At 38.3% G+C, this 24,313-nt stretch overlaps 1 protein-coding gene across 1 annotated transcript; it reads right to left on the bottom strand.

Moving 5' to 3' along the window:
* Window positions 1-3,910: 3,910 nt before the first annotated feature.
* Window positions 3,911-24,126, bottom strand: LOC131248705 (soluble inorganic pyrophosphatase). The gene is made up of 8 exons (XM_058249111.1): window positions 23,975-24,126; window positions 14,429-14,559; window positions 13,923-13,951; window positions 12,715-12,780; window positions 11,973-12,080; window positions 11,592-11,778; window positions 11,411-11,492; window positions 3,911-4,215 (listed from the first exon to the last, which is right to left on the bottom strand). Exons 2-8 carry the CDS (start codon window positions 14,553-14,555, stop codon window positions 4,173-4,175), a joined length of 642 nt encoding a protein of 213 aa, XP_058105094.1. The 5' UTR covers window positions 14,556-14,559; window positions 23,975-24,126; the 3' UTR covers window positions 3,911-4,172.
* Between the last annotated feature and the right edge of the window lie 187 nt (window positions 24,127-24,313).

The following is a 24,313-nucleotide window of genomic DNA, read 5'->3' as shown; positions in this document are numbered from 1 at the left end:
TTGCAGCGATAAATTAAAGATAGGGTCTCACCGGGTGTGCCGAGAGATATTGTGGCTTGGTTTCCGATTCTAGTCATGTGATAAGTGCAGGCGTGCCAGAATTAACTTTGCTGCTCAATTCAAATTGAACAACTATGACACCAAGCGCCGAGATAGGCAGATATGTAGTATATGACTGAGATCGAATGAGATAGATTGATTATTTAGCCACTCGCTCAATATGTAAATCGAATTATGCGATATTCAGAGGATATGATTTGTTTTCTGATGATTGCTATAACCATTTTAGCACTATTGATCTTTTAGATGCTTTCCACATTCTATCAGTTGTTCTAACTTTTTCAACACTACATTACCTTCTGAAGACTTTCTTGTCATTGTCCTATTAACTGTTCCAAGCTTCCTTATTGACTCAACCACATTCCACTTAACTGCTCGGTCGAGCTTGTGGGTGACTATCGGCTGCTTGATCAATCTCCTGAATGACTATTGATCCCTTGATGAACTACTTGATTTGCTTTTGAATTCTTCTCTCAAGTGCTCCGTCTCGTCATCCCGTAAAAAGGTACTTCAAGCATTCTTGAAGATATTTACCCTGCAATATTATTCCCTTACTATAACACATGTTATTTCCAATTGAGTTTTCCAAGAATAGACATGAATATGGTATAACACCAAATGGCATGATTTTTGCACATTTGTCTTGCCCCAAGCTATATTAACGAATGAACGGTCGAGATCGATGATAAGTCATGCTTACATCCTCGTTATAAATTATTTTTAAAAGATCTCGAGATGTTGTTAACATCGTTTTGACAAATTATTTTTAAATATGTGTATATGTAGAGGTGGGCATTGGTCCGGATCGGATCGGATTGGATCCAACTCGATCTAAACCGAAATCTCAGTGGTTTGATCTGAACCTGATTCGATCCGGGACTGAGTCCGAGCCACCTAAATCGGACCAATCTGATGTGTGGTTGGCCTGACCCGAACCGGGTCCGACTCGGCCAGGGGAACCGAGTCGGATCGGATTAGGTATGATTCGGATTACATGAATTTAATTCAACTCCTTCATATGGTGTGGTCCACTTCAGCCTTTAATATGCCTTCTTTTTGTACTCAATGCCTAAAATGATATGTCAAAATGGATGAACGACTTAGATAAAACATATACATCAAGGTGGGCCCCACATATCTCTAATGAACTTTCCATCCAACGTATCAATGTTTTTATTGGATTGTGTATCGTGCTCTGCACGAAATCGTGGTAACTTACTTTTCATGCAAGCACAACTTGCACTGGGATTGATGTTACCGAGTTCTATAGGCTTGAACATGGGGTATGTGTTATATCCAAACCGTCCATCCATTTGGCGAGCTCGTCTTAAGGCTTGAGATGAAAAATAAGACAGATCTAACTATCAAGTGGACCACAGGAAATGTTTAACAGTGAAAATCATTCTCTGCTGCTATTTGTGGTGTGGTCCAGATGATCTTTGGATATTATCCATTTTTTGGATTACCCTCTACAATGATCTCTAAAAATATATGAACAGTGTAGATATAATAAACACATCACTGTGGGGTGCATATAACTTTGATCTTATTTAAACCGTTCGTACAACTCGGAGCTCGAGGAGCGTCAGTTTCGTCTTTGCACGCTAGCTAGCATAGCTAGTTAGCTACGAAAGCAGATTGCGTACTATGTAACTCAATTCACTAAGTAAACTCTATGGGGTCCACCGTGATTTGTATATTTTACCTACTCCGTCCATCCATTTTAGCGGATAATTTTATGGTTTCCTTCCAAAAATGAGATACATCCAAATCTCAAGTGCACCTCACCACCTCACCACGGGAAATAGTGTGAATTGAAATTCTACTGTTGAAAATTTCTTGGGGCCAACAGAAGTTGTGGATCAAGCTGATATTTGTTTTTACTTTCATCCATGTCTACGTAATCTTATGAGCAGGTTGGATGACAAATAAAAATCACTGTGTGCCCTAGTAAGGTTTCAACGGTGGAAGTCATTATTCGCATTGTTTCTTATAGTGTGGTCCACTTGAGCTTTGAGAATACTTCTCTTTTAGACTCAACCACTAAAATGATCTCGAAAAACGGATGTACAGCGTGGATAACCCAATACATTCATGTTAGGCCCAGCCGAGTTTACTCTGTACGATAGAAGCGTAACGAATAACTCACTACACAATCCTATTTCCCTACTTCCTAGTTCCTAGGCTAATGCCGTAGCTAGAGTGTGCTACTGGTATTGATGCTGATGGTTGGCTACTCCTTTATTCAGTGATCTGTGGGCCCCACCATAATGTATGTATTACATCGACACCGTTCATTCATTTTTACGGATCATTTTAAGTCTTGATACAAAATATCAGAGGTATAAAAATCTCAGGTGGACCACACCACAGGAAAACAATAATGATTGGATATCCTCCATTAAAATCCTCCTAAGGTTCTGGATCGGGTCGAATTTGATCAGATCGGGTCCATTCAGATCAGGTTTCGGATCGAATTTGATCGAATCGGGTCCATTCGGATCAAGTTTCGCATTGGATCAGGCCAGATTGACCACGATCCGATCTTGATCCGAAAATCATCCAGATCTGAAATGTCTAATTCGATCCGCCCCGATCCAGACCGTCGGTTCGGTTAGGATCGGGTCGGATCCACCGGATCAGATCCATTTTGCCCAGCTCTATGTATATGGTGAGTTATTTAAATTTTAAAATAAATGTTGGTTTGGTATTGCGACGACTTTGGTGATAAATTTGTGGAAAATTAAAACCTGCGAGAAGACTTTAAAATCTGGCGATGCAATAAATACCGTTCACATTAGTTGGTCTCCTGGATCTAATAGCTGATAACGAAAGGACCCATTGCATAATGCAGATGGAAGTTGATACAGTAGATCCAGAAGGACCTGAATATGGTAGAGCTATTGGTCAAGATTATATGTGGAAGGGTTATACACAAGTCTTAGCTGTCCAACTAATGGGCCTCAACATAGATACACACACCCATCACAGATCTTTACTTTCCAGCATTATGTGTTAGCCATTGACTATTTTTCTTTCCCCTCTCGATTTGAAGGATGGCTAAGATCATCTGCACACCATATCTTGAATCAATTTGAATCTGGTCCCACTAGATTGACAATCCTGATTGAAAGATAAACCTGCCACGCGTAATGTAACAATATGGCTCTACCATTTCCCGGCTCTAAGGCATCATCTCCCATTACAGCGGGCCCCTTCAATTGGGCCAATGGAAACAAAGCACTGAAACTGTAAACCAATCCTTGCGTGTGAGATGATACAGTGGAGCCAGAAGAACGGGAATAGGGTAAGGCCATTTCTCTAGTGGCTGGGTGATTTGCAAATCAGGTCCAGGTCCACCCACATGCAGGTCTGTAGCATGGACGGTTGATGTCTAAAAAATCACACATATTAGACCATACCGTCCATCTGATCTTGGACCATAAACCAACGGTGATAAACAACTAATGGTCAAATATGCAAGGATAAAATGCACTAAAATAAACGGATAGGATCCTCGCAAGGGTTTTATTCTAAAACCTAACCCACCAAAGGGTTAGGTTTTCAAGAGCAAGGCGAGTTTCTGACCATACCCATTTTTCGTTTTGGTCGTCCATCATGGCCCAGCCATTGGAAGGTTGGTGAACATCCAATCAGTGCGACCTTTTGCCGATGGTGAGCTCAAAACTTCCATATCAGGTGTTGGCATTTCCTTTGCAGAGCCTTAAAAACCCATTGTCCTTTCCTTATAAATTGATCCAAACTGGCGAAAAGGTGGACCTTCTCTTTGTGGCAATTCCGCCAATTCCCCATTTTTGGATGGCCAAAAAGAATTCAGAGAGACAATCGCTGCAAATCTTGAACCTTGGCCCATCTGCGGGCTGGTTCAAACTAATTGACAGATTCACTAATTTCATCAATCATGTGATGTAGTTGTTATAACAAACGTATCTACTAATACAAGTAGTCGAAACTAGTGATTATATTTGTTTGGAACTCAATAAAACAGCCATCAAAATCCAAAACACAATTCAGTTGCGAAAAAGCTTAAGTCTCTCTCTCTTTCCCCAAATTCATAGGGAATTATTATAAAAGACTAATAAAATCCCATCTTATTGCCTTAGGCTTTGCAAAATATATTGAGCATACAGATCCCTGCACCACAGCAAAAAAAAATAATAAATAATAATAATAATAATTGTAAATATATACTTAGATAAAGGTACATAACAAGCAAGAAACGGCACATCTGTCGCATGTACAGATGTAAGAAATGGGCCAAAATGATATTTTGATTGGTTCACAGATGGGTTGATCTCACCCGTTGTTTCATGCTTCCCATGTCTGCATGCTGCCTCCAATGCGCATGGCTCACTCTGTGTGACTATTCACTAATGTGGACAGACGTGTGGATGAGATCAGGTGTCACGCAATGTTAGGCCTTCACTTCGAACATTACACTGATTCGAAACTCAGGTGGGCCTCACCATAGAAAGCAGTTTGCCTAAAACCTCTAAATTCATGTGGCGTGGTCCACCTGAGTTTCTGAATAGCATGATTTTCAAAGAGGCCTTCATCTTGATGAGAAGAGTCGTATGAATGGATTGGATGGCATATATAAACTACAGTTGGCCCCTGCACAACCAACAGGAGGCGTCCCATCCCAATTCTTATGGTGTGGCCTACCTGAGTGTTGGACCAATCTAACTTTTGGTTTCCAAGGTGAACATTTGGCAGTTCACCTATGGAAGGCATGGATCTCATGCATGTTCTCCCTTGACGTGGTGCTCGGTTTGTTGCAGGCATGCCCTCTATGATATGTAGGCCAAGGTGTGCAAAAACGGTTATATATTGGCCGTAACAGCCAATACATAATGCGTTACGGGGTCGTAATGGTGACCCCCTCAATTTTTGACACATAACGGCCATTACGGGCCCCCATAATTGTCAAGGCGTAACGGTCAGAAAACAGTCAATTTTTTTTTTTGGCTTTTTAAGTTCCTATTTTTCACATTTTTTAATATTTCTCTTCCAAATTCTTGCTAAAACATTCTATTGCAAATTCCGACCACTCTTAGCTTGCAATTGAGGATAATAAAAAAGTTATTTTAAGGATTTTGTTGATTCGAAAATCCATGGGCCATTTTCTGAAAAATCTTCAAAAATAGGTTATTTATACATTTTCTTTCAATGTATTTCTGTTTTAATGGTTGAATACGATATATTAATCATAATAGAACATATTAATGTGCATTTAACAAATTATGCTAATGATTTTAATTTTTTTTATTTTTTATTTTTGAATTTTAGAACTATTTTCAGCCAATTTTTAAAAATTACGAAAAATCTTTTTTGTTTTCAATGTAGTTCTTTTTTGATGGTTGAATATAGTGTGTTAATCATATTAGAACATATTAAAGTGCATTTAACAGATTATGCTAGTGATTTTATATTTTGAATTTTTTTTATTTTCAGACTATTTTCGACCAATTTTTTAAAATTACGAAAAATCATTTTTTTTTCAATGTATTTTTGTTTTAATGGTTGAATATAATGTGTTAATCATATTAAAACATATCAATGTGCATTTAAAAGATTATGCTAGTGATTATATATATATATATATATATATATATATTTTCGGCCAATTTTTAAAATTTACGAAAAATCATTTTTTTCAATGTATTTCTGTTTTGATGGTTGAATATGATGTGTTAATTATATTAGCACATATTAAAGTGCATTTAACAGATTATGCTAGTGATTTTATATTTTTATTTTTATTTTTTAATTTTCGAACCATTTTTTACCAATTTTTAAAAATTACGAAAAATCATTTTTGCAATGTATTTCTGTTTTGATGGTTGAATATGATATGTTAATCATATTAGAACATATTAATGTGCATTTAACAAATTATGCTAGTTATTTTATATTTTATATATATTTTTTTCTTTTTTAGTGATTATATATATATATATATATATATATATATATATATATATATATATATATATATATATATATATATATATATATATATATATTCTATTTTCGAACTATTTTTGCTAATTTTTAAAATTTATGAAATTTTTTTTTTTCAATGTATTTTTGTTTTGATGGTTGAATATGATGTGTTCATCATATTAGAACATATTAAAGTGCATTTAATAGATTATGTTACTGATTTTATATATATTTTTTAAATTTTTTATTTTCGAACTATTTTTGGCTAATTTTTAAAAATTACGAAAAATCATTTTTTTTTCAATATATTTCTGTTTTAATGGTTGAATACGATGTATTAATCATATTAGAACATAATAATGTACATTTAACAGATTATGCTAGTGATTTTATCTTTTTTTAAATTATTTTTTATTTTTAGATTAGTGACTTTATGTTTATATTTTCTTATTTTGGACAGGTTTTGGAGCTTCTTAGGGTTTAAAACATAAATTCATCTTCATTAATTAGATTTAGAAGTTTGAACCTTATGTTATTAATCTATTTACATTAAGTTTCGAGATTTAAATTAATTCATTCATTCTCTTATAAAAAGTAAAAACTGTATATAAACTTAGATAATCGAGTAGACTCTTACATAGGTCATATATGCGTAAGGAAATTTCTTGATTTGGCCAACAAGGAAGTGAAGATATTGGATGACAACATTATCAAGGGTAGGTGGTACTAGACACCAAATGAAGCACAACTATTGTGAGAGACTAATAACTGGTGGAATTATGCGTCTCAAATAACATTTGGCACATCGAAATGGTCAGTTGCGGGATGTACTAGAGTACCAAAAGAGATAATGATCTTAATGCAAGCCAGTTTGGATGACTAGAAGGGTAAATGTGTTGTTGGACAGAAGAAGAAATATGAGATTTTAGAGGCGGCCCGACAGGAGGTGTTTAGTCCTGAATATATGAGCATTCGTGATGAAGAAATTATTGATTCTGACTAAGATTTAGATCGGGAAGTAACTATAGTTAGGAGAGAGAGCTTGAATCTTACTCATGAAGAGGAAGAACGTGGACGCATGTTTGGCGCGATGGGGTCAATACGTGATACGGGGGACATTGAGAGTAGGAGTAGGAGTGCGACTGCATCTGCAAATAGGGGAGGGTAAGTTGGGTGGATTACGACGTATGTTTGGGAGCCGACGAGAAGCATCTTCACGTGATGCTCTTATACATTTGGACGAAGAAGTAAATGAGCCCAAGAGACTCTCTATTGATCCAATCTTGTTTAGGAAAAATTCAACTAAATAAAAGAAGATAAAACAAATGTTGAGTAGAACTTCTATTGAGAAGCTAAGTAGGCAGCAGCAAAGTTATTTATACATGCCAACATACCTCCCAACGCGGCCAATTCTCCATATTGGTAGGTGGTAATTGATGCAGAAGCAGAAGCAGGTGAAGGAATTAAAGCTCCCACGGCTAGGGAGATTAGGGGAAAATGGACATATGCAGAATATGCGGATGTTAAAGTATACATGACTACATTTAAACCCATATGGTAGGCTAGAGGATGCACGATCATATGTGATGGTTGGACTGGCTCAACCAAACGCAACATGATCAACTTCATGGTGTACTGTCACTTGGGAACTATGTACCATAAGTCAATTGATGCCTTGATCGAAATAAAAAATTCTAATTATATTTTTGGACTAATGGATAAAGTGGTGGATGAGATTGGAGGGGAGAATGTGGTGCGAATTGTGACAGATAACAAAGTATCATATAAGGTTACAGGACATAAGTTGATAATAAAGAGACCATATATATTTTGGTCACCATGTACTGCTCATTGTATTGATCTTATATTAAAAGATATTAGGAAGAATAAGAGTGTTAGGGAAATGGTCGAAAAGGCAAGCCAAGTGACGATATTTATTTACAACCATAATCAAGTAATGGCAATAATAAAGAAGCTCACGAAGGGATGAGAATTGCCGATGCCTGCAGCGACTAGATTCACAACAAACTTTATAACCTTGGAGAGTTTATATCAACATAGGGGAGAGTTGAGTGAGATGTTCGCTTTCCGAGATTAGCTCAACACAAAACATGGAAAGAAGACTTCAGGAACACCGGTTGAAGTTGTGAACACCATACGGGGCAATAAATATTAGAAAAAGGTCAATAGGATCCTAACGGTGATGGAGCCACTAATAAGGGTACTCATCTCATTGAAATCGATGAAGTACCTACCATAGGCTTCCTCTATGATGCCATGGATAAGGCAAAGTTGGCAATTCAACTTGATTATACAAGCTGGGAGTCTTACATGATCTTCATGCAGCAGGTTACTACATAAACCCTAGGTACTGATATGCCCAATCATTTGTTGAGGATAATGAAGTTTGTGTTAGGCTAAATAATGTGATAAAGATATAGCCTGACTTCAACGGGCTCTCTTCTGAAAGCTTGGCACGGCATCCGCATTGGCTCCTAAGGAGCCCCTATCTGGAGATTAGCTCTTCGGGCTGTTTGGTGGACTGTTTGGGAAGAGAGATAGCAGATGTTTTAGAAATGAATCGCATTCAGCTATGTCCCAAGTTCGCAGAGTCAATCAGTACATCATTGAATGGGCGTCTAGTGTAGACAAGCTAAAAGGATGTAATCTTTTGTTTCTTAGCATCTAGTTGATCCGCTATGTCAGCGGCCCTAGCCTAATGTTTTTTGTTTTTCCCTTTTCTCTTGTTTTTTTCCCCTTCTTTTAAATATAATTTGCGTTACCCTTCCAAAAAAAAAAAAAGAAAAAGATCAGAGCCTGACTTAGATATGCAAATAAATGCGTTGAATAAATTAGATACATTTGAAAATCGCCACGGTAACTTTGGAGATGCTCTTAAACAGCATACAGTATCTAGGTTACAACCGGCTGAATGGTGAATGGATCTCGGAGAAAGTACGAAGGCTCTTTAAAAAATTGCATTAAAAGTTTTGAGCCAGACAACATCTTTTTCTACCTGCGAAAGGAATTGGAGTTGTTTTGCATTTATTCATTCAAAGAATATGAATAGATTGCAGATTAGGATGTTGGATAGACTTATCTTTATGCACTACAACATGCAGTTAAGAATGCGACAACATCATATGAGCATTACAGCCGCCGGTAACAGGAACTATTGTCCAATAAACTTAGACAATATTTATGATGAGGACAACCCGCTTCTACTTTGTTTAGAAGCAATGGAAAAACATATTGAAGAGGATGGTGAAGAATTGGAAGTTGATGACCCAATAATACACACAGCATAGCAAGATAATCGTATAATTATGTTGGACCCAGAAAGAGAGGCAACTTTCATTTAAAGTCCGACTCAAGTTCAATGGAAGAGTACGAGTAGTACTAGCAGCCCAACCGAGTTGGATGATGGTGATGATGCCCCTGGTGCTGGTGTTCGCCTTTCTGGTGTTGCTGCTGGCACTTCTGGTATTACTCAGCACACCATACAGTCGTCTACAGATTGTGAAGCTGATGAACATCGATAAGGAGGTACACGAGATCAGACTTATGAGTGTACTAAGTCACAATACAGCCAGCAGGAGGAGGCTGGGTCTAGTGGTGCACCAGGAGGTCTGGAACATCAACAGGCCCATAGTCTCGAGCATTATGATGGATATTCTTATGGCTAATGAGATTATGGTTATAATGAGCATGTTCCGTCACATTCATGTTGGAGTAGTCCTCCTGATCCGTATTCATATGATTATAGATATCCAGATCTTTCTCAATCTTAGGATTCCCAACAACCTGAGTACGAGCAACAGTACGGCTATTCGACGGGCACTGGTGGATATCCTTACTCGAGGTCGAAGTTGTTGCCTAGTCCAGATCAGTCATTCTCTGGTTTCGTTGACCTGGTCTTTTCCTCTGGCACTAGATATCATGGATATGCAACACTTATTCCACAGCAACAGCTTGATGATGACGATGACATGGAGGTGGAGGTTGAGCAACCACAACAAAGCAGATATTCATTTTGGTGGTGAGTCACCGTGCGAGTGACTGAGTGATGACTCGTGATTTTTATTAAGGTAAGTATTGCTATATACCCATTAGTTTATTACCCACACATTCACCAAGCAAGCAGAAGCAAACACACACTTGACAGTTGACACTGCCGAACTTGTACTTAAAATAACTCCCCTGACAACTAATCAAGTAATTCTTACTCAAGTTGCAGAAGAGTATATCATATACTACTAATTTTTATTTTTATTTTTATTCTTGACTTAAGGATGACAGGAGACATGAATCACAGGATAGGAGGAGAAGTTTCTAATATGTTGAAGACTTTAAAATGGAATGAACATTGTAATTTATGTAGGTCTAGACTCTGGAGACCTCACTCCTTAGGTATGTTAATAACTTAATAATAATATAGAATAAATTACGAAAAATAATTGCAAACACCTACACATGTAAGATATTTTGATATTAAATTCATTCTAATATACCTATCATTGATGTTAAATAGTTGGAAAATTAAATACATGAGTTTTGCAGGCAATTCCAGGTTGTCAAGTTCACAAATTCATTAGACGGCCCGATACAACTTCTCACCAACGAGTGGACTATTACACCACCATAAACATGTTCAAAATTATAAATGAATGCATATTTGGAATATTTAGAATATTCCGAATTTTTTGAATATTTTTCCAGATTTTTTTTTTACAAAAAATAATAAAAATATTCGACCGTTACAGGCCCCATATCAGCCGATACTGGGCGTATCCATATTGGTAACGGTGGGGACCGTTACGCCCACCATTACCGCTATGGAACACCTTGACGTAGGCTGGCTAGTGTGGTTCTCTAAATTACACCAAAACGTTTTCGTAGACGTTGGGGCTCTTTATAGAACAACGAGTTATGTGCATGAACAATATCCTCAAATCTCCAGCTTCTATAAATGGGGCAGATGGATTCAGGATTAGGACTGTTGATCTAGTGGGCCACAACTTGGATCGGTGACACCCCAAGAATCTCCCAGGTTGGTAGATCATCACCCTCCAATGTTTGGCAACTTTTGCACTGAATCTGGACTGCTGTTGTATCTTCTTATTATCCATATATTTCCAAGCCCCTGAGGGCAGGAATTTTTCCTTAGGGAGACTTTTGGGGAATCCTCCGTCCATGGTGGGTCCGCAAGAGATCTGAATTGCTGAGATGTAGGCCCCACTCAAACAAAAATAATGCCTGTGCATATAATTTCTCTTTCCTAAATTGCCCTTGGCTCCCTTTAATGGGGGATCTTTGTTAGCTAAAGCCACCAAAGTATCTTCATTTCCAATATAATTCAGTGACAGGTAAGAGATCAACTTACATGGAGTACTGTATGGCATCAATTGCAAGTTTTGAATGCAAAAAGTCGTCGACAGCCACTGCTTTATTTTCGTTCTTCTTATCTGAATTGCATTGTCAAGAAAACCTAACTTCCCGTTGCAATGATGCATCTCAACCTTAGCTGACCGCAAGAAAAATCATGTATTACTAAATGAGGATACAGTCTTCGAAAAAGCGACGGATCTCAGCAAGACGATGGGGAGCGAGCTCATTGATGTCGGTGTAGTGCCGGTACTCTGGGTCATCAGCACACACTGCAATGATCTTATCATCTTTCTCTCCCTGATCGATCATGGGCATGAGCCCGATTGCCCTGGCTCGAAGAAAACAACCGGGAAGGACTGGTTCCTGTCCAAGATGCCAATTTACAAATTAATTAGTACATTTGTGCGGCACATGTAACCCAGATGACACAATCATAATAGTAATTCAGCCGGGTACGGGACTTCAAAGGAAGATCTGAATCTGATGCAGACAGTCTGATAGAACATTTTATCCAAGATAAATGGTGGATGGGTAGGAGGTGAAGGTGTTCAAATTACCTGCATGAGGACTAAAACATCCATTGGGTCATTGTCTTCACATAGCGTGCGTGGGATGAAGCCATAGTTATGAGGGTAGACCACTGATGAATATAAGACCCGATCAACCTGTACTTCCATTTCAAAAAGATCTACATACATAAGAGAAGATGTGCATATGCGAAGGAAAGATTAATGAAATACAAGTGCCCAAATATGCTAGAATTGAAGAGAAAGTGCTAAGGTGATTCACACAACTGGTTGAGTGCCCACCTATGCCTAGTCACCAATTCCCAACATTCCAACACCCCAAAAACTGCACCCTGCATTTGGGTGCTTGACTGCTCATCATGTGACCATTATAATTTTCCTAGCCCCACATGGCAGCTTTCATCCATGGTTTTTGACTTGGAGACTCAGACTGACTCATTCAATCCTGAGTCGAGTGGCAACTCGTTCGAGTCGGGTGTGTTGTCCAAGTTGGGTATATTTTCAAGGGTGACTTGTGGTATTCAACCGGATTGGAATTGACCAAGTGTGAGTTGGCTCATAGTCTCTGTAGACTCGGATGAGTCACATCCGACTCAAACAAGTCAGCAATCCATGCTTAAACCCTCATTCAAAGACGAGCAGGAACTGCACTGAAACTTGTAGAGATAACAAAAAGAACTACATGAGGTAGTTTCCCTTCACCTCTCCTTCTTGAGGAGACTCAGAATTTATTGTTATTTTCATATGAATTAAAAATGGTATCTACAAATACCTTTATCAGCCCAGTTTTCTTGTCGAGTTCATACTTGACCTTACTTCCTTTTGTGATCTCCACAACCTATAAAAGATGAATAAAAGTTCATGTAGCAACTGCCTTCGTTTGCAGTGGTATATTTTGGAAGAAGAGAATGAATCAAGTCAATCTTATGTTTTCCATTTATGTATGTCCCTTAATCAAGCTTTTTTTTCCTTTCCAGTTCTTTTGGCGGCTTTTGTTGCCATGTATTACTCAAACTAATAACAGCTTAGCCTTATATGTTACGGTATTAATAAACGGTAGCAAAACATTCTTTCTTTCAAATAAAAGGGTAGGTTACCAAATCACCCTTTCCTATTGAAGTTAAGAATAAATATTTAAAATGCAAGGTTTCAGAGAGAGATTCACCTTGATTGTAAAAAGAGAAATTATAGGGCTACAAACTTATGATGTGTCGGCATGTGAAAAAGTATCCTGATGTGCTACTTTGAACGCTAGAACATCAGTTTTAAATATCATCTGATACAAGTTGGCATCATTTGAGTCATATTAGTTTCAGTCCGAAACAATTAGAGTCAGCACACTGATAGAGGAGCATGTCAGACTGAGTCAGAGCGAATTGGAGCGAGTCATACCAGTTTTGGTCCTGAAACTGATATGTAAATCCATGGTCTGTACAAGTGGAGCCCATGGTTCATTGAGCCCATCGGTTGATATGATGGGGCCAATCATGGATGGGAAATGCTCCAAAAATCTCCAGAATGGAAGATACCGAGAATTCTATCCACAGCTTTCAAATAGATGGTTAAGAAATAAATTGCACAGTTTCTATAAAAGGAAAGGCCAAAGATTGGATGGCTAGGATCTTTCAATCTGGAAGAATTTTCTGGCAAGCCTGACAAACGGTCTGGATGGAAGAACCGGGGCCCCACTTGTATGGACTGTGCACATCAGGACACATCATACCCAGACCAATGAGGAGATTTAGGCCTGATAATTCCCTTTTCTAAAATATGACAATACCCTTCCTATTAATTCCTGTAACTAGGGATGAAGACTGATGTTCCCACTGCAAAACGGGGGCTTTTCAAATAATTCAAGATGTGATTGCCGAATTCCAGGTATACTAGGCATCTCTTTCTAAATCTTCGCAGGTTCTTAAATCTTACTACCTGCAATCTTAGAGCTCGAACACTGAGTCTACATTTGAACCGAGTACTTACACAATTGAATACTGTAGGAGCTCCAGGTCCTGCATACATTGTTACAAGATCAGTCGCAGTGTCATTTAAATACCATAGCTCAAAACCCTGAAAACTCGCCAGTCAGGTCGGTCAACTCGAACAAGTCTTACATTGATTTGACTTATTATATCATATAATATGTAATCAACGAATATAGGTGGTGAATAAATATTTAAAATCATTAACTATATAAATTAATCCAATGAAAAGAACAGGTTCTGCTTGTGGAATCCTGGTAACAGGGTTGTGCTTCTAAAGCACCGACGAAGGTTAAATTCTTACGGACTGCCTATTGTTTTTGTTACTAAAACACTCCTGACTGGGCAGCCAAGTTGTCGAGTTGAGATCGAGTTTCTCAGAGACTCAGCTCAAAATCTCGTCAGGTCAAGTTGCCTCAGCCAAGTTTTGAGTTGAGTCAGCAAGTTTTAGAACTGTTAAATAAAACTCAAACATCTGAATCACCAAGACAGCCATAAGGAATGTACCTATCTCAAGATCATGCCATGGATGTGCAGCAACAGATCTTCTTGACAAGGATGAGAGAATCCTTTCGTTCAGTTTTGGAACGTGACGGTGCTGCGTAGAAGCTTCAGCCTCGTTTTGTTCACTCATATTGCTGACAAAAAGAACAAACATAGGGATCAGCCTTCCAAATGATAACCCGCCAACAACAAATGAGGGGGCTACTTTCAATACTAAAAATTAATGTGCTTGAACTTGTAAATCAACTTGCGTATCGTCATAATCAGGGATGCAAAAGATATCCAACCAATTTTTTAAATACATACTTCTCTAAACAACTTTCAAATAGAAAATGGATTTTTTTTAGGGAATATAGTGTTTCCATGGAAATTGGATTTTTTTTTTTTTACATGGTTTGGTAATGCAGGGGCATTTTCACACCGGGCTCAAGTGGGGTGGATTGTGGGATGCGGGGGCACACTTGGAGTGGGCAGTACGCGGAACCCATGGATTTGGGGCCCACGAGGAGGGTTCAACCAAAGACCTAACCCATGGATGTGGGGCCTGGGCTTTGAGATAAATGGATTAATTCACCATGATCCATCAGTTCGAGCTTTTAGAGCAAGTGGTTAATTGTGCTGCATCAAATTGGTATTAAAGCGAGAGGTCTTGTGTTCAAGCCTCATTAGTGGGGATGATTAATGTAGAGGCATTTTCACACCGGGCTCGAGTGGGGTGGCCTGTGGGATGCGGGGGTACACTCGAGGTGGGTGGCCAGCAGAACCCATCGATTTGGAGCCCACGAGGGGGTGGAAGCCATGGATTTGAGGCCTATGACAAGGGTTCCACCGAGGACCTAACCCATGGATGTGGGGTCTGGGCTAATGAGATAAAGGGGTTAATTTACCATGCTCTATCAATTCAAGCTTTTAGAGCAAGTGGTTAATTGTCCCGCATGATTTGGGTATTTTCATTAAGGGGTGAAAATCTTGATCCATGGGCAAACAATTTCCATAAAAGCTTGGACTTTGTATTCTTTCTAAAAACTTGGGATGCGCCCTTGTATGGAAACTTCTTTCTTCACCTTCTTGAATCCTAACTCTCTCATCCCTTTTCTCCTCCCTCCCAAGGTCCCTTACACTCCCAATGCCCCCTTCACCAAAGCTCTCTCTCCCTGTCCTCACCGGAATCACTATCTCTTTCATGCTCGAGCTCTCCCTCCCTCTACCTCATCACCAAATTGGTTTGAAGGTTTGCTTTTCAGCTTTTTAATCCGTAGCCTTTGGTTAGATTTACAACACTTTCTCTGTTGTTTTACGATCCATTGAAATGGTATGGCCAAGAGATTGAGATCATGGCCTTGGAGATTTCCAAACTGCTCAAGTTTGTGGGACCTATGTACATGGGCTACCCAAGTCTTTGCACAAAATATTTGTGCTTTCAATTCTAACAAGTTGGGCCCAAGTTTCTATGATCTAGTCCACTAGTGCGCATTGTCACATCATGGATGGACCATGATGCAAGAATCTCTTGATAAGACATTCATAACCTTTTGACGTGGCCTGCAAATAAACAGGACATGTAGAAGTTGGCGCAGCCACTGTCCATTGAGCAAATCTTGCACACATGCAAACATCTATACCATATTGGTGTGTCCTTCATCACAAAACTTCATCACAAATTCAATGTTCGAAATTTGTTAAACACTATTATCATGGATTGACAACTTATCCAAGTGGTATTTGACTCTCCGAGTTGACTTAGTGATGAGGACATCACGTCACGTATAACCTTACGTATGTATCAGAGAAGGAACCGGGCCGCGCCGATTTTCCTATGATTAGGTGAGTACCCATCATGCTGAAGACCCCATGTGCATGTGCGAGCACCTGGAAGACCCCATACTGAGAAGATGCACATGGGTTGCTTTATGGAGTGATCCAGACCGTTAGACCGGAGGGACGCGGCGATCAAACCATTGGATCACATGGATAACATGATCGGGCCATTGATCGTTGATCGTCCACATCAGTTTTAGAATTTATCATATTTTAAGATTTAATTTTTGATTATTTTATATTTGGACACATTATAAGCGTTTTAGTTCATTTTATTTAGACTAGGGCTATTTTTGTTAAAGTTCACAAGATAAGAGAGATTTTTGTAATTTTTGAAACTTCTTGAATCTATAAAAAGAGGAGGGCATGTGATCTCTCCCTCATTGAATTTCGTGATAATAAATAAATAAATAAATAAGAGGAAGAAAAGCCCTTGCTTTCTTCTACCATCTTCATGCGATTTGGAAGGAAGATTGGTGCAAGACTAATCTTAATCAACGGAGGTGCGAGGTCTCCATCTATCCCCACACAATCTTCTCTTTTTTTCAGATTCTTAATTTTCCCATCCCAAATCTTCGTCTTCTCCCAAACCCAATTTTCCCATAGCCATCCACAATCCAAACTCTAACCCTAAACCTAAATTTCCTAATTTTCTACTTTCCCAAATTACCCAAACTTTAATTTTCCCCAAACTTTAATTTTCACCCTAGGTTGTATTAGGTTTCCTATTTTGAAATAGACTATACCCTGTGTTAATTAAATGTCCCTATATCCATTAGATCTTAGTTTCTTTTTATTTAATAATCTTGTGTTACGATGTTGGTAGCTTAGGTCAAGATTATCCATGATTTTCTTTTGATTTTCATGATATTTGTGATGAATATAGCAACGTTTGTGTTTTTTGGTTAAATATCTTATTCGGTTATTTGATCTCACATGTTATGTAGTTCATGCATTGGCCCTGCATCACTTGGCTCGGTAAAGTCCAACCTAGCAAATGGATCCACTCATAACAACATTCCTATATGATTTTTGATAGAATTGGGAAGCATTAATCGCAAGCAAGATACAAAGTTCTTCAGCAACACTAGTCGGCATTGAAAATTTGACCAACTTGTAGGACCGAAAGAGGCGATCTGAGTCATCGAGTCTTCGATCCATGATTATTATAGATCCATGGAATTTTTCTGTTGTCATCCGAACTCCAGAAACGCTTTTTCCTTGGAATTCCCTTTCCAAGAATAAAAAAACAATCAATGGAAGCAAAATTCCAACAAAATTTCCTTAACACAAGCCCTAAGAGTTAATGAAACATACTTTTTCTTTCGAGTTGTTCATTGAATTAATCCCTGAGAACGATTTGGAAACATAAAATAAAACAAGAATGAGAGTTACCGGAGCTAGGAGTTTCTCTAATGAAAGCCGAGAGATAGAAAGTTCAAACAAGAAATCCTCTCTGATTTCGTACTCATCAATTTACAAGTTGAAAATGCTCCCCTACATACGTATTAGCCCTTGGTATACCATATATGGTGGTTATTTTATATTCCATCAGAGATGCACATTACAAGTTGAAAATGCTCCCTTGCGTACGTATTAGCCCTTGGTATACCATATATGGTAGTTATTTTATATTCCATTAGAGATGCACATTATGTGGAAGTCTAAGGTGCCATTTGGTAAACTGAAAAATAAGGTCTGAAAATTAATTCAGTTGCTGAAAGCTTACTCTGCTAAATTTAAATACTTATATGTACTGAAAAATTGGTTTGGTAATTTGTCTGGAAAAACTTCTAATATCTGAAAATAAGTATTTTTTTCAAAAAAAAAATTGTTTGGTAAAAACAAACCAAATATGTTTGAAAATTAGCAATTTGTCATATTTGCCCCTATTGTCTCAATTTTTTATTATTATTATTTTTTTTTCACAAAAAACTGTTTGGTAAAAACAAACCAAATATGTTTGAAAATTAACAATTTGTCATATTTGCCCCTAGTCTCAATTTTTATTTATTTATTTTTTATTTTTTATTTTTTATTTTGAGAATATGCGACAAAACATGCTATTGCCTTGCCACCAAATTTGGCACACCTATGCCCTAATCACATACATCACTCAAACATGACCCCTCAATTAATGGACACCTCAAACATAACCGTCATATGGTCACATAGATCTGTATGAATGGAAAAACTAAATATAGCTTGATCCAAAACTTCTGAGCCCCTCAAGAAGTTTTCAATGGTAAGCTTTCAATCCCCACTACTTCTTGTGGTTTCAATGGTAAGCTTTCAATCCCCACTACTTCTTGTGGTGTGGTCCACTAGAGGCTTCAATCTGCCTCATTTTTGGCTCATGCCCTACAATTATTTGTCAAAATGGAGGACATCGTGGATAAAACATATACATCATGGCGGGCCCCATAGATCCCCTGACAAGACCGTTTGTCTCTAGCTACCCAATCTGCAAATTGCCTGTGACCCCGCACATAGAAATTTTGGTGCCCGAGGCTGTGTGCGGCCCACAAAGATGCACATGACAAATCCACTCCGTCCATCTCTTTCGCAAGTCCACAATAGGACAAGAATTTAAAATTCAGGCAGATCTAAAGCTCGTGTGAGCAAGACTAGATGAAACAGTGGGGATTGAACACCTGTGGTGACAAACGTTTTGTATCAGTATGATATTTGTGCCTAACAGTGTGGATTGAACGACTGGGGTGACAAAAGTTGTCTAAGTGTGAAATTTGTGCCTACAATTTATCTGAGTGGTAATAACCTTATGAATGGTTTGGATGGCATATAAACATCATGGCCAGCTTCAGGAAGGTTTCAATGTTGGACGTTTCCCTTCCCACAATTTCTTTTGGCATTGGACAAATTGAGCTTTGAATCTATCTCATTTTTGGGTTCATAGCCTAAAATGATCTTTCAAAATGGATGGACAACATGGATAAAACCCATACATCACGGTGGGAACCGCAGAGCTCTGCCTAGATGGATTAACGTCCAGGTGTTGGTGGATCCGGGTTTCACAAGAGTAGATTAGGTGAGACCTTGGATCCACTAAGGTGGGTGTGACCCCTAATTGTATTGAAAGCTCATTTTAAGGCATGATCCAAAAAAATAAAGCAATTCCAAATTCCAGATGGACCAAAGTACAGGAAACAATGGTGATTGACCATTAAAAACTTCTTGTGGGCCACAAAAGATTTGGATTAAGATGATATTTGTGTGGTCTCTTCATCTAGGTGTTTTTTACCTTATCAACAGGTTGGATGGCAAATAAGCATTCCAGTGGAATTAACGAAGTTTTTAATGGTGAGGATTCAATTATGACCATTTCTTGTGGTGTGGTCCACCTAAGATTTTAATCAGCTTCATTTTTTGGATCATGTCTTAAAATGAGCTTTCAAAATGGTTGGACTGTGTGGATTTAAGTCACATACATCACTGTGAGCCCCACAGTCAGGGGTCCCACCCACCTCTGGATTCAGGGTATCACCTAATCTGCTCCCAAGTTTCACGAACACGAACTGCATGTTGCCAGCGACTTGCTATTAGACGGTGCTCTATGGGCCCCACCATAATGTATGTGTTTTATCCACACCGTCCATCCATTTTGCTAGATTATTTTAGTGCATGAAATTAAAAATGATGCGGATCCAAATCTCAGGCCGACCACACTATAGGAAACAGTGGTGATTGAACGCCCACCATTAAAAATTTCTTGGGGCCACAAAAGTTTTGGATCAAGTTGATATTTTGTCTTTTCCCTTCATCCATGTTTGTATGACCTAATCAACAGATTGGATGGCAAATAGACATTACAGTCAGCAATAAGAAGTTTTTAATGGTAAGCGTTCAATCGCCATTGTTTTCCTGTGGTGTGGTCCACGTGAGATATAAATCTGCCTTGTTTTTGGGTTCATGCACTAAAATAATTATCCAAAATGGATGGTCGGCATAGATAAAATGCATACATCATAGGGGGTCCAACAAAGCACCATCCACTAGCCATGCGTACATAGGCAATCCGTGTTCAAATTGTTGTGCAACGCACTACCAAGAGCCCTTTTTAGTTGAAAACATCATGTTTTGTGGGCCCTACCATGATATATATGTGTTATATGCAAACCATCCATCAATTTGGTGAGATTATTTTAGGGCATAAGCCCAAAAATGAGGCAAATCCAAAGTTTAAGCGGACCACACCACATAGAGTAAAGGGATTGGACGTCTACCTTTTGAACATTTTGGGGACCATAGAAGTTGTAGATCAATTTGATATTTATGTTTTCCTTTCATCCAGGTCTGTGTGACCTTATGAATAGTATGGATGGAAAATAAACATCATGGTGGGTCCTACAAAGGCTTAGAGAAAGAAAAAGATTGAAATCTCACCTTCAAATCAAAGGTAGATTAACATGAAGAAACGATTTAAGAAGGAATTGGCCTCCGGATACTTAGGGATTTTTTTCTCGAGCGGGAGAAAATCCTGCAACGTTTTGAATATCTTCAAAGGTAATCTTACCAATTTTAAAAGTTGACAGGGATATTTTGGTCAAAATTCAACCAAAATTTTAAAGGAAATGACTTGCCGTATTCCTCTATAAGTTTTAAGCCAAGTTGTGGTGGCTGGAAAAAAAATTATTAAATTTTAAGTGATTTTCCCAATTAAGAACTGAATGTCTTTTGGTTACCAAACAGTCTGAATTACCAAAATTACTGCAAATGACATTTTTCAGTAATAAGTTACAAAATTAAGTTCTACCAAACGCACCCTAAATCATAACTTCCCCAAACTCGATCCATTGAAGCACTTAGTCTTCTCTTCAACGACATGGTTTGGACTCAAAGATGGCCTTAAGATATACAATACCCAGATACTTCATAGGAGGTCACTTATCCACTTCATATAATGTCCCATACTTCAATTTTGTGTAAAATCTGCATCCCCATCTATGCCACAACCATGGTAAATCCGACCGTGACATATATACTCAAATCATGTCCTCAAGTGCATTAGCAAAGTCTATAACACTCCACGAACACTTAAAATCGTTGACCTCCATACCATGAACTAACATAATAACTCAGTCTTTGCCGATCCACTTGTGATGCAAGTTGGAAATAGTACACATTGTGACATCAAATCACAAACAACTCACTAAACTAACAAGCTTGTCCACATGAAAAGGGCAAAAGGAAAAACCACACCTTTGAAGCCACTTAAGTATGGCCTGCAGGGGAGGTACTCCTCACCGGAGGTGATTAATGCGTATTTCACACTAGGCTCGAGTGGGGTAGCCTGTGGGATGCAAGGACACACTCGGGGTGGGCGGCCCGTGTGAGGCGGTACCCATGTGATTTGGGGCCCACAGGGGGGGGGGGGGGAGGTTTCGGCCGAGGTCCTAACCCATGAGATGTGAGGTCTGGGCTATGAGATAAAGGGATTAATTCCTCATACTCTAACAGTTCGATCTTTTAGAGCAAGTGGTTAATTGTCCTGCATTACACTATAACTGCATTTCTTCCATACGGTAAAATTCTACAAACGGGCAGCATTTTTCATTTGTTTCCCAAAGGCAACATTGGAAACTTGTAGTAAATTTTCTATATCAGAAGCCAATCACAAAGTCATAATTGACAAATGCTACGACCCTATTTGGAAAACGAATAAAAATGAGTTCATCTCATTTTAGTTAAGAGTCATTATGTATTAGAGATATTGATCTTTGATACATAATAACTGTTAACATGAACTCATTATGTGCTAGAGATCTAGATCTCTACTACATAATTATTGTCAACTAAAATGTGATGAACTCATTTTTAGGTGTCTACCAAACAGGACGTAAATATCTAAAATGCAAAACAAGGCTAAAACAGAAGTGTGCGAAGTGAAATCATAGGGAAAATGTAAGTGGAAGACAATGTAACGCATTGAAATTTAAAATATGAATTGTAATGAAAACCAGAGGAGGTGGACCAAGGAGGCATCTCTAACCAAAACCAAAAGCTTCACACACTACTCAAAAAATCTCAACAGCCATTAGCAACACAAGTATCTTGAGAAAAAAGGACAAATAGCATAACACAACAAATTCGGGAGAACATTTCTTCTCCCCTTGGAGTGTAGAAGTTACCATCTCACAAATACAAGTGGTTAACTATACATCCATATGTTCGGCCCAACCATGAGTCGGCGACTGACGAGATATTCCCTTGATCCAATGATCCTAACCATCCAATCAGTGAAATTTAACCCATTGCCTAGAAACCATTTGCAAACTATTTCTTTTCTTTTCTTTTCTTCAACTGTCCATTTCGTATGCCAACAATTAGGCAGTTTGGATTTCCCAATCAATGTGGTCATTTCTCTAATGCCATTTCATGGTTAGACCCACTGAATGACCAGTCTGGATCTCAGGGACCAAACCATAGAGGCCCATATATTTATCACATTACGAGGAGAAAAAAGATGTAACAACTATACCCATGAAATTCAAAGTAATCGAATGAATCAACAAATATTGGTAATATAGATCAACTAAAAGTAAATGGATTGCACAACAGAACATACAAACATACTCTGATGATCATCAGATTATAAATTCATTCGCATATAAAACCATATCAAAGTAGAATTTCACACTCCCATCATGAGAAATGGTCATTTGAGAGAGCCGTAAATTGTAAGTAGACAGTGATACATTCCACTTGGGGCCCATTTGTTCATCAATTAGTATGGTAACGTATAGGAAATGTGCAATAATTACAAATTGCTTTACCTGTCTCCATCTTATGTATTTTGCTTAGTAGTGGTAAAATCGTAATGATGACACTTTTAGATTACTTTAATGTCAAATCATCACCAAAATACCCTGATGTTGCCATTTGGATTTGAGATTTTCATAGAAATAACATGAAAAGTGTAATGATTACAAATTCCTTTGCCGCCTAAACACATTTGCATATGACCTGCCTTTCCCATGTTTTTTTTACAGTGGTAAATTCGTAATGATAACCCATTTCATTTTCATTACTGGGCTAATTGACGAAACAAATAGAACATTAGGAATTATCAGTCTGTTAATTTTTTTTAGTGATTGTATAGAATCCTAAAGTAATATACTAATATGTGACTAGGAATTCATACATTTTTTTTTCTTTTATTTTTAAAATTTTTTTAACATCTGATCATTTTCATGGTTGCATATTGTTTGTAGAAATGCCTCAGAAAGCGCCAAACACAAATGCCCCACAGGTGCGCAAGATCTACGCCATTCACTGACCCAGGCCCCAAGGAGAATGTGCCCTCTAGCCCAAAACTTTAGGTCAGTCAACTCATCAGGCGAATTACATAAGAAGAATAATCAACGGTCCACATTCATTGTAAGTGTTTGGCACGCATGAGCAGTGGTCAGGCCTGACCCTTTTTTAATCTAGAGCACATTCACCAGATGATCTGCTCGATGGACGGCATAGATCTCTCACAGGCATAACTCTTCGTAACGTGAATCATTAAAATAGCCAAAGAAAAGAGGCTGAGATCTTCTCAACATAAGATTTGAACACAGTCGCAAGATTCCAAGCAACGGCAGAAAAGATCAACAGCTAAAAATCAGCTTTCGAAACAAAAGAACGGTTCCGATCTATAGATGAAGTCCAAGGAGAGAGAAAAAGGAATCAGCTTTAAAAGATGAAAAGAAGAAAGGAAAATAATACCTGCTTGGGAGGAGAGAAATGAAACTATTGAAGATGCTCGGTCAGGTAGAGATGGAGGGAGGGGGGCGTTATAATATAAGTTGGCTGATTCAGCAATCGATCGGTAACACGTGGACACGTCGAATAGATTTAAGCAGGAAGCGAAACGTGGACCGCTGACCCTACCGGCAGGGTGGAGCCAGGTTGATTAGGAAATGGTCTCGCAGCTGCTGATAAAAAGTCTCCAACACCTGTTATACCCAGCTGCGTAAAACACCCAAGCTCTGTGGGCCTACCATGTTTGATATGTAAATCCACTCCGTCCATCAGGTAGATCTCTTGTTTCAACCCTACACTCAC

This window comes from Magnolia sinica, chromosome 6, assembly GCF_029962835.1.
Source record: "Magnolia sinica isolate HGM2019 chromosome 6, MsV1, whole genome shotgun sequence".
NCBI lineage: Eukaryota > Viridiplantae > Streptophyta > Magnoliopsida > Magnoliales > Magnoliaceae > Magnolia > Magnolia sinica.
This window is presented reverse-complemented; position numbering and strand designations above follow the sequence as displayed.

Coding starts and splice junctions, on each gene's coding strand:
- LOC131248705 (XM_058249111.1), bottom strand. CDS start 14,555: ATGAGTGAACAAAACGAGGCTGAAGCTTCTACGCAGCACCGTCACGTT. Junction 13,952..14,428: donor ATGGCATGATCTTGAGATAG/GTACATTCCTTA, acceptor CAATGTATGCAG/GACCTGGAGCTCCTACAGTA. Junction 4,216..11,410: donor GATGCCATACAGTACTCCAT/GTAAGTTGATCT, acceptor GCTGTGGTGCAG/GGATCTGTATGCTCAATATA.